At 30.4% G+C, this 15,768-nt stretch overlaps 2 protein-coding genes across 3 annotated transcripts; both read left to right on the top strand.

Annotated features, from left to right (window-relative positions):
• The first annotated feature begins 5,121 nt into the window (after nt 1-5,121).
• Nucleotides 5,122-6,932, top strand: LOC106305665. The gene is made up of 2 exons (XM_013742012.1): nt 5,122-5,203; nt 6,724-6,932. The coding sequence occupies exons 1-2, from the start codon at nt 5,122-5,124 to the stop codon at nt 6,930-6,932; spliced, it is 291 nt and encodes a 96-aa protein (XP_013597466.1).
• A 3,148-nt stretch (nt 6,933-10,080) lies between these two features.
• LOC106302090 (FRIGIDA-like protein 5) lies at nt 10,081-12,402 on the top strand. Of its 2 annotated transcripts, none has more exons than XM_013738605.1 (4): nt 10,081-10,148; nt 10,589-11,638; nt 11,723-11,862; nt 11,949-12,402. In XM_013738605.1, the coding sequence occupies exons 2-4, from the start codon at nt 10,660-10,662 to the stop codon at nt 12,207-12,209; spliced, it is 1,380 nt and encodes a 459-aa protein (XP_013594059.1). In that variant the 5' UTR covers nt 10,081-10,148; nt 10,589-10,659; the 3' UTR covers nt 12,210-12,402. The 2 variants fall into 2 exon arrangements, with proteins under 2 accessions (XP_013594059.1, XP_013594060.1); XM_013738606.1 differs by lacking the exon at nt 10,081-10,148 and adding an exon at nt 10,179-10,266.
• Nucleotides 12,403-15,768: the final 3,366 nt, after the last annotated feature.

The following is a 15,768-nucleotide window of genomic DNA, read 5'->3' as shown; positions in this document are numbered from 1 at the left end:
ACACATGATAATATATATTTAAAATTTTATGATTGTTTACATTATAATGCTAGATTTTACATATGCTATAATTTTGATATCTATATCTAGATTTCACTGATTATATTTTATAATCTAATTTATTTTTAAGAAATTAAATTCAATTTTGATACATTAATTATTCCAGTTATTATAAAATAAAATTTGTTAATTTCTATTATTTTAATAAACTCATTAGAAATTCAAAAATAATGTAAAATTTCTAAATTTCAAAAAATCCTAGAAAAATATGTTTTAAAAATAAATAAATACGAAAATAAATAAATAATATTAGATAAAATAAGGAAAGTATAGTTTTAAAATGAAGTTTCATAAACAAATTAAATTTAATGAAAAGCAAAAATCTAAGAGGTCTTATATCATTTTTGGTCAACTCTTAGAAGTTTAAGAGTTCTTTTTGTGGTATTTGATAATGACAGAAAATCACGCATAAAAATAATTGTCCCTCCTCTAATAGTATAAAACTAAATGGTTAGGATGAGGAAATGTAATATAGTTTTGTTTTTGTTGAAGATAAAAAAAGTAAAAGATTGGTATAGAGAAAACTATTGGATTCCTTATGAACATGATAACTACTGAGGTATGTTGTAAGGTTTTGGGATGGGAGACAATATTATTTTAAATGTGTACGTTTATAATTATAAAATTTGTTTTTTATTTTTTTTTAGTTTGAAGTAAGTATTTCTATTATATGTAACACAATTAAGTAATAAAATATGAAGAACCAATTCAGAGATTTTAGAGTTTTGTAAAAAATATAATTATGTATAGAACATAAATTCTCTTATTTTAAAAGATCGGAATCTCATCTCGAATAAATTCAAAATAAAAAGTACTCGAATAACCTACTTAAAATATAAAACTCTCTTTTCAAAATAAGCGTATGTTTATCATTTTCGTTTACGGCAGTTCATGGTTATAAGTTGGCACAGCATATTTCACGTATTTGTACAATTTTGAATATAAATAATCGATCAAAACTGTAGTTAAAAGAAAAAAAACAATTGATCCCAATCAAATTGGTGAACTATTTTTCTTTACAACAACAATAACTACTTTAACTATTTGTTATTATGTAAATTTTACTGTCTAATAAAAATTCTACGACCACCAGTCCAAGCCTAGATACAGAATTGTGTCCTATTACTTAATCTAATAAATAAATTTTGTTATACTTTTATCTCTTATAATGCTGTTTGTGTGTTTAATTATATCGTTGATTCAGAATATTAGCAACTTGAGTTTATGCTACAATCCTTAAAAATCTTTAGAAAATTATCTATTCGATTTGACATGCTTTCTTCGTTTATTGTAATTTTATTTTGAGATATTATTCAAACATAAAAATTATAAATGGTTTTTTTTATACAATTTGGTGAGCCACAATTTAGAATGGCGTAGGATTATAGTATCATTAATTTTAATATATTTTATACTTATGTTAAAATAAAATTAAAATTAAAATCGAATTACAAAGTATATTTTTGTTACCTAAAATGACTTATTCTGGAAAATCTGTTTTCAAAAAGAAGATTTCAAAGATATCAAGAATATTTGTTATTGTCTGCGTATGATATTTGTCCCTTAAATAAAGTAATATAAAGATATGACAATATATTATCATTCCATTTCGTATAAAAGTTATTATATTTGAAATCACATGTTATTATACACACTAAATATTTTTTTGAAACAAAAAAACTCAATATACTAATTTAATTTTTTTATTTAAAAGAAGAATTAGTTTCCTTCTGATCTGGAGATCATATCTGTAAAATATTATTTATATATTTTTCTGTAATTGTTAAATATCATAGACAACTAGATATATATGAGAAATAAAAGAACATTTCAGTAATACTAATTATACGTTTTGTTTTGGTAGCATTTATCTGTGAGGAAATATATATTTTTACTGTCTGGCTATTATATATTCCGTATGACCCAAAAATTTAATTTCCAAAATATATCCATGTGTGTAATAATTATAGTTGGAAATACATGTATCTTATTACAATTTATAGTTTTGTTTGTAAAGTTCTAAAGAACATATGCCCTTAATTAAAATCGAATGTTTTACAGTGACATCTTACATGCAATACATTCCTCAAAGAATCCACCAACTTCTGGAAGAGATTTCAGTGTGTCATATCACGGTATGTATAAGAAGTGTTTGGGACATCAGAAAACACCAAACAGATAATACTCAAATTTGCATCGGCTTCCTGTGTTACGACCACCACGTAAGCCTTTTATTAACTTTAACATATACATATATTTATATGTATTTTCCAATCCACCATATTTGATTTAAACTACTCACTATTTATTTCTACTTCTATATAAAATCTAAAACTCAGCTTCTGTCTTTCAATCTTTGCTAAGCAATTTAAATATATAGAAAATAAATTAAAAAACATAAGTGATGTCTACGTGTTAGTGAGCAAGAAAGCATGATTAGAGTGAATAAGAAGTCTACTATAAAGATGAAGCTTATTGGGAGATAAAATTGTGTAGAGTTTGTGAATTTAAAAAGTTATCTGGATAAGAAAATATATATACAGTGACTTACAAAATTTGATCAAACTTTTGTAAATTGCTACTTGATGAATATTTTTCGAATTATTTTGAATTTGTTTCATTATATTTTACAAATTGAAGCTATTTTTATTTTAAATTTGAAAAGAATTTCGATTTTTTATAACATATAATTTGAAAGCTATATAAAACTTAAAACATATAATTTCAATTATCAGTTTTCAACTATTACACGTAAAAAATATGATTACGTAAGCTTTTTTGAAAAGAGGGTTTTATATTTTAAGTAGGTTATTCGAGTATTTTTTTATTTTCGTGAATTTATTCGAGATGAGATTCCGATCTTTTAAAATAAGAAAATTTATGTTCTATACATAATTATATTTTTTACAAAACTCTAAAATCTCAGACTTGGTTCTTCATATTTTATTACTTAATTGTGTTACATATAATAGAAATACTTACTTCAAACTAAAAAAAATTAAAAAACAAATTTTAAAATTAGTTAATTTAAGTTAAAAATAATAATGTAACAAATTTAAATATATTATCCGCGCGTAGCGCGGAGAAAGGATCTAGTACTATTTAATATCTAAAAACGTAATGTACTCTTCATATAAATATTTTTAAAATGAATAAAATATCATTTGTTATTTCCAATTATTTAGATATATTAACATAAATTTACATGAATATGAAAAGTCATTTTTATTTTTTAATTTACAAACTAAAATTATTTTAAACATATTTTACTAATATAATAATTTAGTTATGCTAATATTATATATATAGTTAGTTTTTTTCTTTTTGGTGAATATTATGACTTGTAATTTAATTATAAATATAAATATGTTTTAAATAATTAAGAGATGTCATTTGTCATTGTAAATAATTTATATTAGTAGAAATATAAAAGGTTATTTGCTTTTTATATTATAAAGTAAAATTGTGTTTCAACATATTCTGGTAAAAAAATTTAAGTAATAATATATTTAAATTTTGTATATTTTCAAAGTTTAAACTTTAGTTTTAAAAAGTGATTCAGTGAACGAACACAATATTTTATAAAATAAATAAATATTATAAAAATAAAACATGACTACCTAATAAAACATTATTTAATAATTAAATGTAACAGTAAAATTTTAAATTAAAATATAAATAATTATATATATAATAAAATTAATATACTAAAAATATAATCAAGTAAAATAAAACAGTTATCAGTTATAATCTAAAACTAACAATAATATTTTGTAACAAAATTAATTAGTTTTGAACTATGTTAGAAAACGCAGCCGGAAAAGCAGGTTGCTATATATAAACATTACGCCTAGTGCAATCCCAAACATGGGTTTGGATACTAGTTTATTTGATAAAAGTTTTAATCAGTTTATATATTTTTAAATAATAACTAGAAATATTCTATTGTTATGCTATTTAGCTAATTTTAGAACCAAGTATTTTTACATCGATTCATTTTTACATCATTTTTCTAATGCGCTTTAGGCGCTATTGAGGTCCGGATCGGCACTGCATATAGTCTCCACACCCGCAGAGCAGAGGAGGCAAGTAGAGTGTTGTATTACTCCCCTTGATTGCAACCTTTCTTGGACAGCAATAGCACCACAGAGCTTTCTAAAGAAAATGTTTTAACTTTAATGGAGCTTTCATTTTCCAGATTTTCTTCCACAACTTCTTTTCTATTGAAGCCAGCACGTACGTGCACAGGAGGGTGACTGATATCTTTCAAGTTTTGTAAGACCTTTTATCGGCTTTGGGTGGTATAACATCCATTGGGAGTGAGCCCCCAGCGAAACAAATCCACACGTCCCAGTCTTGATTTCCCTTGTAAAATAATTCCTGCATCATGGGTTCAAAGGTCTGTCGCACCAAAGCACAATTCGGGAAGGAAGGAAATTTGGAACTGTATCCATTTCAAAAAAAATTATAAATATAAATGTATAAGTAATAAACATTCATATAATTTATAAATTATATTAATCTATGCACATATGTTAACATCAACCTAGTTAATAGTATTTTAGATAATAAAAAAAAATCACACTTTTTGAAAGAAAAAAATTTCAATTCCAGTAAAAAAAATAAATATATTATACCAAAAAGTAATGGTAAAATATCATTTCACCAGTCAAAAAATAATAATTTGTGACAAACAAAGGGATCAATGTAAAATATATGAGATTCATTATAGGGAAAAATCATTTAACAGTTCAAGTCAAGATAATTCGCAATTCATATCAAATCAGCCTATCATTAACTAACATATCTGGTTTGATTTGTGTCTAAAAATAATGGGAAGTGTCTTTAATTAATATATGATACGATTAACTCGTTCATTATTGGGAGATACAGTCTGATCATTTTTCGTTGACTCATTGTTAGGCTCCTTAATTGATAGAACAATACATGATTTTATATATAGTTTATCATGACGTAGACTGAGAAAATAGTTTCAGAGTATCGTTAGAACGATTATCAAATACCTTGTTAAGTAGAAATTCACGAAAGTGAAAACACAAAATGAAAAACAGTTGTCCAATTCTTGGTCCCCGATGTGACTTTTGTGATTGTGCTGGTAGGGCATGCCAGTCTCACTTCCCAGGTAATGTTCATGTATCTTTTATAGTATTTCTACGCATGGCTGAACAAAAAAAAAAAAGTATTTCTACTCACGATAATCGAACAATTAGTTTAACATATTACACCGTAGATTTAATTAGTATTAGATTCTGAACCGCCTCTAGAAAGGACGCATATATTTTTTGTTTTAACTGATTTTTTTAGAAATTTAATTTTTATATTTATGTTTTTCTTTGTTGTGTTTTTTGTAATCATATTTTTGTATAAACCTTAACCAAAATCTATTTTATAAAATAATAACAATTTAAAAGTTGATCCGGCATACGCTCGTTTCTCGTAATCATATAGATTTGTGTTCCAAATCGAGTCAGTTTCATTTGGAGTACTAAGTTTACAATTTTAGTAAAGAAAATTAGAATGTTCACGGTATTCAATAAACGTAATAGTGGTAAATAGTGGTAAAATTGTGATCGTAATTTTTTATTTTATTTTAATAGTATCAAATATGAAACCAAATTTAGTATAAAATAATTTTCTAAAATTTTCCTTTCTTTTTCATTTTATTTTATTTATCCAGCGTTAACAAAAAATGTAGGGAAATTGCCACAAATACCACATTTATAGTACCATTTTTTATGTTTACACTAAACGCTTTTATTCTCGCTTTTAATGAACGGTAAAAGACACTTATACCCATAAGGTTAACTAATCTAAGATTTAGGGTTTATAGTTGAGGGGTGGGGTATGGCTTTTGGAATGTGAAATTTAGGATTCTAATAAATATATAAATAAATACTTAAAAAATATAAAAATATTTTAAAAATAGTTTCAAACATAATTTTCGATTTTCAAAAAGAAATTTCTTAAAAAAAATCAAAAAAAAATCAAAAAAAAATTTATAAAAAAGTTCGAATTTGAAAAATTATAATTCGAAAATATAAAAAATAATTTTTTTATTTATTTAAATAATGATTTATTATATATATATAACAAGAGTATAAGAGTCTTTTGCAACTCAATGAATAATGTATTTTTGAAAATGTCTCTTTAGTGATGGTAAAAATGAAAAGTGGTACAATGAACGTGGTAAACATAAAATTTTCCCAAAAATGTATTATTGTTCTTTCACTTTTATGTTGTAACTCAATTTCATTTTAGTAACATTATTTAGCTTATAAATCTTATATGAATTTCTGAATGAATAAATTTTTATTAGACTTGGTTAGATCATATCAATTTATTTAGGAAATGGTCCTAATAATTTGATACGACTTTTAATAAAAAAATAAACATGATGATTATTAAAGGTTTAAAACTTTATAAAAATCATTTTCTTGGTAGAATTATTGAAAAATAACAAATAAAAGTTGATCTTTGATCCAAAGGTATATAATAAGACAACTTAATTTGAAGCGTAGTGCAGAAATCCTTATTAACCAAATATTTATTTACCAACATTAATACCATCTTTTTCTCAAAAAAAAAAAACATTAATACCATCTATAATACAAAATATTAAGCATTTGTAGTTGGTGTTTGTAGGAATGAAGGTGGAGTGGCCAGAGCTAAAAGGGGTGAGTGGAATCGAAGCAAAGAAAAAGATAGAAAGTGATAATCCACATGTGACTGCTTTTATATATCCTCAAGATGTCTATCTACCATCCATCAATTGTTGTAATCGTGTTGTCCTCTATGTTCCGAGCGACAATTGCCCCAGCGGTCCAGTCACCAACATACCTATTATTGGATAATCTCATCCTTTATGCTTTCTAAATTTCAACAATTTTCCTGAATAAAACAGAAATATAAGAGATATTTCTACTATATAATCTTGTATCATCAAGTTTATATGTTTCTTTTACTGAAAAATAAAAATATTGTTGTGTTTGTTTCTATTACTAATTTTATATCTTTTCTAAACTACTCCTCTTATCTAGACGGACACTTTACTCCTCTTATCTAGACGGACACTTTTTAAAGTATTTAGAAAAGGTAAAAAAATCTTCAAAAAAAAATTGTTATAAAAAAAAAAAGAGAATTCCTTAGAAATTCTGTAAATAAATTTTGTCAAGTTTTTTAATATCCAATTTTTTTGTTTTCTAGTTTGATAGCTTAACCAATTATTTTGCTTTTAGTACATTAACTTTTAAACTGTGTTAACTTTAATATCCAATTTTCTGATTTTAATCAAATATTTATAAGTTTCAAAGAAAATTTTAAAAAATCTCCAAAATTCAGAAAAATTTCTTTACAGTTTTTAATTTTATTAAAGTTTTAGGAATAAGAGTACCTAAACTATAAATAATCTCAAAATTTTGGAATAATTTTTAAGATTTTGTTTTCTGAAATTTTAAACTAAATTATCTTTTCATTCAAAATCAAGCTTTTATGATTCTTAAAATTTGATGACAAAAAAATGAATCTTAAAATTGAAATATTTTCTTTCCTAAAACTTAAACTAAAACTAAAAATAAAATTTTTTAAATCTATTTCTTTTAAATTTTAGAGATTTTGTTACTATTTTTATTAAAATCAACACAATTTGAGTATTAAAATGAGTATAATGTTAAATTTATAGTATTAAAATGAAAATAATTAGTTAAGGTATTAAACCAGATAGAAAAAAGGTGGATAATAAAAACTTAATAAAATTTAGTTAGAGATTTAAGTGGAATTTTTTTCTAAGAAAAATAAAGAAATGAAACTCTTTATATAAAAAAAATATTTTTTTTGTAGAGTATTTTAGTATATGTAACACATGTATAAAATTATCAGGAGGTAATCAATTTTCGATAGGCCACCACCACATTTTTACATTGTCAACATTATATCTAATTTTTTTGGTTCAATTTTATACTTTTTATTTATCAACGTGATCCCAAATAGGTCTCAAAATTCGTCTTTTGACCAAGCAGAAAAGCTTCAATCTCTCCATGTTTTGTCTACGAAAACCGGAGGAGCATCTTCTCCTGTAGGACGCCATCAACTTCTGTAGAAGCTCTGCTTGTCCAATGTGAAGCACCTCCCTTCCATTTTCCCACATAACCATAGACGACCAGGGAGGATAGAAACACTCAACTCTTGAGTTGGTCTGACGAGTACACATCCATTTTATGATTTATGGTATGCCTCTGAAGGGTTAACCTCTAAAATTCACATAGGCGAGAAAAGGACATTAAACCACCTACTTTCTGAGTCTACTCTGCACGCCACCACACATGACCCTCTACTTACAGATCTAAGTACCAAGCCGCCATTCTGGTCCAACTTCTAAATCTGCAAGCAAAGTGATAAGAAATATAACTACCACGTCGTAGTTTGGGAGCCGACAAAACTAAAGAGAAAACGGTTTGTTTTTTCAATATCTGGAAATGAAATTCTAAATGCTGGCCACCCTTAGACTTCTACTTCACACGACTCGTTGCTGTTCCAGATCCGCCTTCAGCCTACTTAGATCTTTTTCAGCTGCAAACACAGTAAAAGTCAGAGATCTCCATTAAAATCTAGTGACATCGACCGCCTCGCTGGAAAGAAAAAAACCACTGAAAAAATCAAAGAATAACGAGAGAAGAGAACGAAGTGTCTTTCAGACGGGAATAAAATCACTTGACATCGGGGATTCGTTGTTGTTGCACTAGGATGCGATCGAAGAGAGAGAGAGAGAGAGAGAGAGAGAGAGAGAGAGAGAGAGAGAGAGAGAGAGAGAGTAAAATTCGAAAAGAGATGTAAGATATGTGTTTTTAACTAATATTTTTTATGAAAAGATAAAACGATAACGTTTTCTCTATGTATTTACAAAAATTATTATCTGAAATAATACTGATTTTTTTTAATCTATATAATGAACTTTTGCCGTTAAAGAAACGATAACAGAGACCAATGAGATCCCTCCCAATGGGCTTTCATCTCCTTTCAGAAAGCCTAATGGCAGCGGCTTCAGTTTGGTCACTAAAGGAAACATTTTCTCTTCGCTCCGTTCCTTTACTTCATGTTGGATCCATTAATAGCCATTAGGCTTTAATGAAATGTGTGAAAAGCAAATGATTTGGGCATGTGTATTTAACAGCCCAAAGAATCATTATTTATGATGTAAAGGGATTTGTCCCACATCGCTTAGAGGAAGAGAAGTTGAGCAATATATATATGTTCACTTACCATCAAAGCTTAAACAGCTTGGAGAGAGAGGAGAGCTCCCACGCGTGCGCCGCCGCCGTCCGGTCGGCTCGGCTCGGCGTGGGCTTGGGTCTTGGTGGACCCAAGACTATTTTTTTTAGACCAAGTTAAGCTCAACGTGAAAAAACAGCATGCAATTTTATTTAAAACGACAAGTAGTTTGTCTAGAAAATAAAAACGTCATGCATTTTATCCTCTCAAAAATTTTAAACGAGATAAGAGAGTATTGAGGAAGAAGTTTCGGAACTCAACTTTCCTCGATCTCCGCGAGATTCTCGCCCACGTGCAGCAGCTGTTGCGGGAAGTGGGTCTTCTCCGTCTCTTTAAATTTCGCCTCTCCTCTTCCTTCATTTTTTAACGGTTTTACACATCAAACCAACAGCGAAAATCCCTTAGCGTAAGTCTTAAATACGAGAGTGTTTAGTAGAGTTTATAGTTCGATAGGACGATCACGAGTGAGGCCTGATTCGTCTGCCATGGTTGTATCCTGGGACTCTATATTCGTACAGTCCCGTCTCACTAACGGAGCGAATATTTTGAGTTAAGATTGTTAAAGCCAGAAAACCGGACTGATGCCAGACACGAAAACCTGGCTGCAAAGCATTAGGGAATAAATAGATAATGACACGAAAACCGTATTCGCCTATTACATTCGTCTATTTACTTAACATCGCTTTTATTTTATCGTTTATGTCAGTCCGGTTTTCTGGCTTTTAACACTTCTGTCTTTGGTCTTCTCTTTCCTGCAGAATCACACTGTGAGTACGCCTCGCGAAACTGCTACCTTTTCTCTTGTACGTCTCATATCTTCTCGAACTCTGTTTTCTTTACCTTCCTTTCATGTAAATTTAGAGTTTTTTTTGCTTGTCTCTTTACATTCCTCTGAGTTCTCCCCGAACTTTAAACTTCTGGGTAACTTCAATTTCTTGTTAAATTTTCGTATAGGGTTTTAGTTTATCTGTTCTTCCTCTCCGAACCTGAATAAAGCTTTCCTCTTTCATCTATATGGGTCGATTTTTTTTTTTAAAAAAGGGTTTTTGTTTCTGGAGAGCTAGTGCTTTGCATCTAAGAGTTACCTTTTCCTGCAATATACATACAATGTGTTTCTATTTGTTGGGCATTTGCCTTTCTGAACCTAAATAATGCTTTTTTATGTGACCTGTGTGGTGGGTTTTTGTTACAATGTGTTTGTCCGTCCACTCATTTACTGTTGTATCCCACTCATGATTTGCAGGTTTCTGTTAAGATTCTCTGTTAAGATTTGCTCTCTGCACGTTGCTGTTGAATCCATTTGGTTAGTTTGCGATGGAGAAAAGAAGTGTTGAAGATGAACCAGCACTTTCTGGTGCTAAGAAACTAAAAACTGATTCTTCTCAGATGTTGAAGACTTTACATGACCATCTGAACATGGTCATTGAGGAGGTTGAGGTGAAGGAAAATCAGCTTCAAGCTCTGAGTTTAAAGTTGGCTGAGATCCAGAAGCAGGTTGAGCAACAAACAGATAAACTTAAAGCAACAGAGGTTGAAGCAAGTGACAAAGAAAAGGCACTTGGTTTGATAAGGAACCAGATCAAGTCGGAAGAGAAAACACTCATTGAGCTGAGGACGTCGCTGGAGCACACTGGAAACGAACTTGAGCTGAAGAAGGCAGAATTGAAGAAGACAGGAAACGAATTTGAGCTGAAGAAGGCTGAACTGGAGCACACTGGAAACGAGCTTGAGTTGAAGAAGACAGAGTTGAAGAACACAGAGATAAGACTGAGGAGCAGTGTGCTTGTTAAGCACGAGACACAGCCCATTGCAGCAGAGCCTGAGCTTTCTACTGGAGATGCTTTTCTGCTTCATGAACTCTCAACAATTGGTCTTGAACGTCATGAAGTATCCAGTTACCTTAGAGCTATATCTAATCCAGCGAAATTCGTTCCGGATCTAGTTGACAGACAGCTTAGAACTGCTTACCGAAGACAAAAGTTGGGCTGCTTACAAGAGTCACTCCTGAAGAACTTGGTTCTGTTTTTAGAGGAGCTGGCAGGAATTGGAGGATCAGAAAAACCTCAACTTCAGTTTAAGGCCAAAGAGCTGGCAAGTACATGGAAAGAGAATATAACAATCGAAGCGCCAATATCATCACTTGAGGCATTGGCTTTCTTGTTATTCATTGTGGCGTTTGGATTGAAGAGCTTGATCAATGAAGAAGAGGCTGCGCTACTTGCCTCGTCTGTTTTTCACTACACACAAGGTCCAAAACTCTTTCAGTTCTTTGGTCTCAAACGTAAAATCCCAGGTCAGGTTCTAAAAAACATTTGTTAGAGAGATCTTATAGAGGATTTGTTAAGGTCTTATTAATACTCTTTCATTTTTTTTGCAGAGTTTGTTAGAGATCTCATAAAGGATCATCAATACATACCTGCGGTTCGGATAATATGTTTGCTGGATCTTAAGGACTTCTCAGCCACAACACTCTTAATGAAAGAGATCACCGTTTTGAGACACTCTGCCATGGGAAAAGTAAGAGCTGGTTCCTCTCATGTGTTTTTTAATCTTGTTCATTGGTTACTGATTTAAGACATTGCCAATCTTTATGTTTCTTCTAGGTTCAAAACAAATATGTTGGAAGATTGAGAGCCATCGTCGAACTTGTAGCAGATTACAAGCTTGACATTGATCTTCCAGGGGAACTTATTGCCAAGCTCGTGTTTCTGAGAGAGAACTCAACACCACCTGAGCTCCACTGCTCTGTTGAAGTAGCAGAAGAAACTTGCACTTCCTCATCAAATCCAAAAGCTGCTTGTTCAGGCGTTCATTTTCTGGTCCCTAAACGTGAAACTAAACCCTTGGTGAACCCTATGTATTAAAAGGCTACTAGGCTGAAAATAATGTATTAGCTTGTGCTAGATCTTAGTCTCTCTCTCTCTCTCTCTGTTATGGCAAGTACCATATTTATTTTCATATGCGTAAATCTAGCAAAGGAATCGATTAATCATCATCCTTGTGTTGTTTGGTAAACTTGTTCCACTTCGGTTATTATTAATATTTAAGCTTCGCACATTTCTGTCTCTTTGTGTGTCTTTCTGTTGTATAATGGTAGTCTGTTGGAGCAGGTATATATGTGATTAGGCTTGCTTGCTTTGCCCTTAGAGAAAGCTGCACGAAGAAGATCCAAAATGGATTTGATTTCTGTTATTAGGCACTCCTAATCGTATAATATAACCAAGGCAAAGCTTATTATTTCTCTGACTCCTCAAAATGGAAAAGGAATCGCATCTTATAACTTGAAAACTCCATGGAAAAAATAGATAGCTGACAAAAACAAACACAAAACTGATTGTCTTTGTTGAAAGACCGTAACAAAATCTGCTTCAGCAGTTCGTGATGTGTTGCTTTCAGTGCAAACAGTTCTGGAGACAAGCTCGGTTGCAACAGTAGCTCATAACACTCCAACCAACTATTACTAGCGTACTTTCTCGACACAAAACAAAATAAGGCTTTCTTCCACAACAGTAGATGTGGCTGGCTGTTGCACTCTGTGTCAGTAGTAACTCATGTGTTGCACAAAAGGCAAACACAAAATCACTTATGAATATTTATGGAGCTACATCCAAATATTAATTGTACATAATACAATCTCCACTTGATTTGCGGATGCGTAAAGTGTTGAGATAGAAACTCTGCAGTGAAGATGTTTGACGAAGTGCCAAGAGAAGCATTGTTTTGTGGTAAGCGATATAGAGATGTAGAATAAATGTTTTAGGTTGGGTAAAGTTAATCGAACATTCACGTTTGTAATCACAGCCTGTACAAATGCTTATACGTTCAAGATGTCACTTATTTAACTTGCAACCTTTAAAACTACATATTCTTATAGAGTAAACTGAAACTACGTTTTATAATATTACATCCATGGTACTCACACCCTTTAGGTTTATGTTCATATCCTCATATATATCAAAGATAATGTATTCACGATACTGTGTTCACTGAATCATCGGTTGGATACTTGGATTTGCATATTAAAAAAACGGTAATAAGAGAAAAGCTATATTGGATATGTATACGTGGATATATTTGACTTCATAAAATAAATGAAAATGGTGTTTATAAACTATTTTAACAAAATTATATCAAATGTACAATACATCCCTTATATATTAAAAAAAAAAACATTATTAAGTTGTAACATTAGGATTAGTGTCGAGGTGTCATTCTTACAAAGCTCCTCACAGCCTTATTTAAAAAGGCTTTAATTATTAGAGAAATTACATACCACTGCCACTATCAACCAACTTTATATTATTCTTACTAGGTATCCGCACTGCGCACGGAATATTGTTTTATTATTGGTAAGAACATGATTTTTTGGATAATGTAATTATGTTGTCGTTTTTATTTGTTAAGAGCATTAGTTGGTGTTTTTAATGGGTTATGTAGTAGTAGGTGATAGGTTAATATATTTTGTGTTTTTTTTTTTTAATAATGTGTTGTTGTGTGTATAGTACTTGTTAATAGTGAAGTGAATCTCTAACGTAAAAGAATATTGAATTTCAATAACTTTGCATCTACACATTTGTTGATTAATTATAAGATTAACGGTTTCAACGTCAAAATTGTAATATATGTTTTCATATTTTCGAAAATTATAACTTTTAAGATATTTTTTGTCATGTCCCCATATTTTGATCTTGAGCTGTCACCATCTATGTACTTCGTTACCTTTCTGGTGTGCGGTGCTTCTCACCATCACCGGAAAAAGACTCACTTATTTCTCTTGTTTTTCTTTGGATTCTTCACCTGTGAGATTATATGGTATTTGTTGTAGATCAGATTTCTGAGTTTTCAGTTGTTCGTTTGATTCTCACAGTATTGTAGGTTGTTCCGGTCAATATTGATTGCTCATCTTTTTTTTTAGATTTCAGCTGATGTTTGGAACTGCATCTCCTTGGTTGGGTCAGAGTTTAGTCGTCTTTGATTTTTTATTCCTCGTCGTTGGCTTACCGTCAATAGTCTTTGCTCGTCTTGGTTTTCAAGATCTAGTTTTTGGTTTTCTGACTTCTATGCTCTCTTTCATAGCTCGAGGACAGCTCCATAGTTTGCTGATTTCATTTCGTCTCTTTTACCCTCTTTATTCTCGCATCTCTTTGCAGCTTTCATCGCATCTCTGGTGGCTCTCTCTTTCACCATGTTTGCCACTCGAGGTTTAGATATTGCTTTCGTTCGTTTATGATATGTGAGCTTGGAAGGTTATTTTTGGTCTCAAGTTTAGTTTCTGATTTTTTGGTGGCTGTCTTCCATTCTCCCTCTCTCAAGTTGTTTCTTTTATTTCCATGTTTCCGTTGTTGTATATAGGTGTGCGGAATTAGTCTCTTGGAGCTTTGGTCATTTCTATCCAGAGCTTTGTGGTTTTTCACTTGCATGACCGTCTTGTATGTTCGTGTTTAGTTTATAAGATGTTTCTTACCTTTTAGCTATTGGTTGTGATTCCGGTGCTTTAAGCATATATCTTCCTGCTTCTTGGTGGTTGTCTTCCATTCTCCCTCCCTCAAGTTGTTTCTTTTCTTTCCATGTTTCCGTTGTTGTATATAGGTGTGCGGAATTAGTCTCTTGGAGCTTTGGTCATTTCTATCCAGAGCTTTGTGGTTTTTCACTTGCATGGCCGTCTTGTATGTTCGCGTTTAGTTTATGAGATGTTTCTTACCTTTTAGCTACTGGTTGTGATTCCGGTGCTTTAAGCATATATCTTCCTGTTTCTTGGTGGCTTTGGCCTTTCGATTATTATTCTCCATCTGGCCCGTTTTCTTGGTTATTTGTGTTGGTGTTCTAATTTCTTATTCTTATTTTGATTATCTTATGATATTAATAATGAAATAAATATTTAATTTGTATATAAAATAAGAAAAATTAGTAAAAATAATAAAATAGTGAAAGTTTATGCTATTTTTAGTAATGAATAAATTTTAAATTTTAAATATATTTATATTATTTTATTTATTTCGGACCAATAAGTGCGAGAATGATTAGATAGTACACAATTAGAAATTTATGGAGCAAATTGCAATAATTTAAAAGAAGGAAAATTTAAAATACAAAAAAAAAAACATGAAGACACATGTCAACAAACCCCCCTTCCATATATCTCATAAAAAGGGAAAAAATCAACTTTATATATGTTATAAAAAAACTAGAATTTTATTGTATCGAGGAAATTTAAATAAGGGCAAAATTTTATACCCGTAGGAGAAGATAACACTGATAATAAGAGAGGATGTGTTATTAGAAGGAGAAGGGATGGTGTGTTTACAATCGATCGAAACGATCGTTTATATAGAAAAGAAATTCACTGTGCAAATAGTGCAACGGGCCCCACATCTTTTATATTATCAACATATACGGCGTTTCTTTTTCTGACTTTTCACAACA

The sequence above is a fragment of the Brassica oleracea genome, chromosome C7 (genome assembly GCF_000695525.1).
Source record: "Brassica oleracea var. oleracea cultivar TO1000 chromosome C7, BOL, whole genome shotgun sequence".
Taxonomy (NCBI): domain Eukaryota; kingdom Viridiplantae; phylum Streptophyta; class Magnoliopsida; order Brassicales; family Brassicaceae; genus Brassica; species Brassica oleracea.
Note: the sequence above shows the minus strand (reverse complement) of the source record. Positions and strands in the feature narration are given on the sequence as shown.

Excerpts from the sequence above, each read along its gene's own strand:
- LOC106305665 (XM_013742012.1), top strand. The coding sequence starts at position 5,122 with ATGAAAAACAGTTGTCCAATTCTTGGTCCCCGATGTGACTTTTGTGAT. Across the intron at positions 5,204-6,723 it reads ATGCCAGTCTCACTTCCCAG|GAATGAAGGTGGAGTGGCCA; the intron begins GTAATGTTCATG and ends TGGTGTTTGTAG.
- LOC106302090 (XM_013738605.1), top strand. The coding sequence starts at position 10,660 with ATGGAGAAAAGAAGTGTTGAAGATGAACCAGCACTTTCTGGTGCTAAG. Across the intron at positions 11,639-11,722 it reads TCTCAAACGTAAAATCCCAG|AGTTTGTTAGAGATCTCATA; the intron begins GTCAGGTTCTAA and ends TTTTTTTTGCAG. Across the intron at positions 11,863-11,948 it reads GACACTCTGCCATGGGAAAA|GTTCAAAACAAATATGTTGG; the intron begins GTAAGAGCTGGT and ends TGTTTCTTCTAG.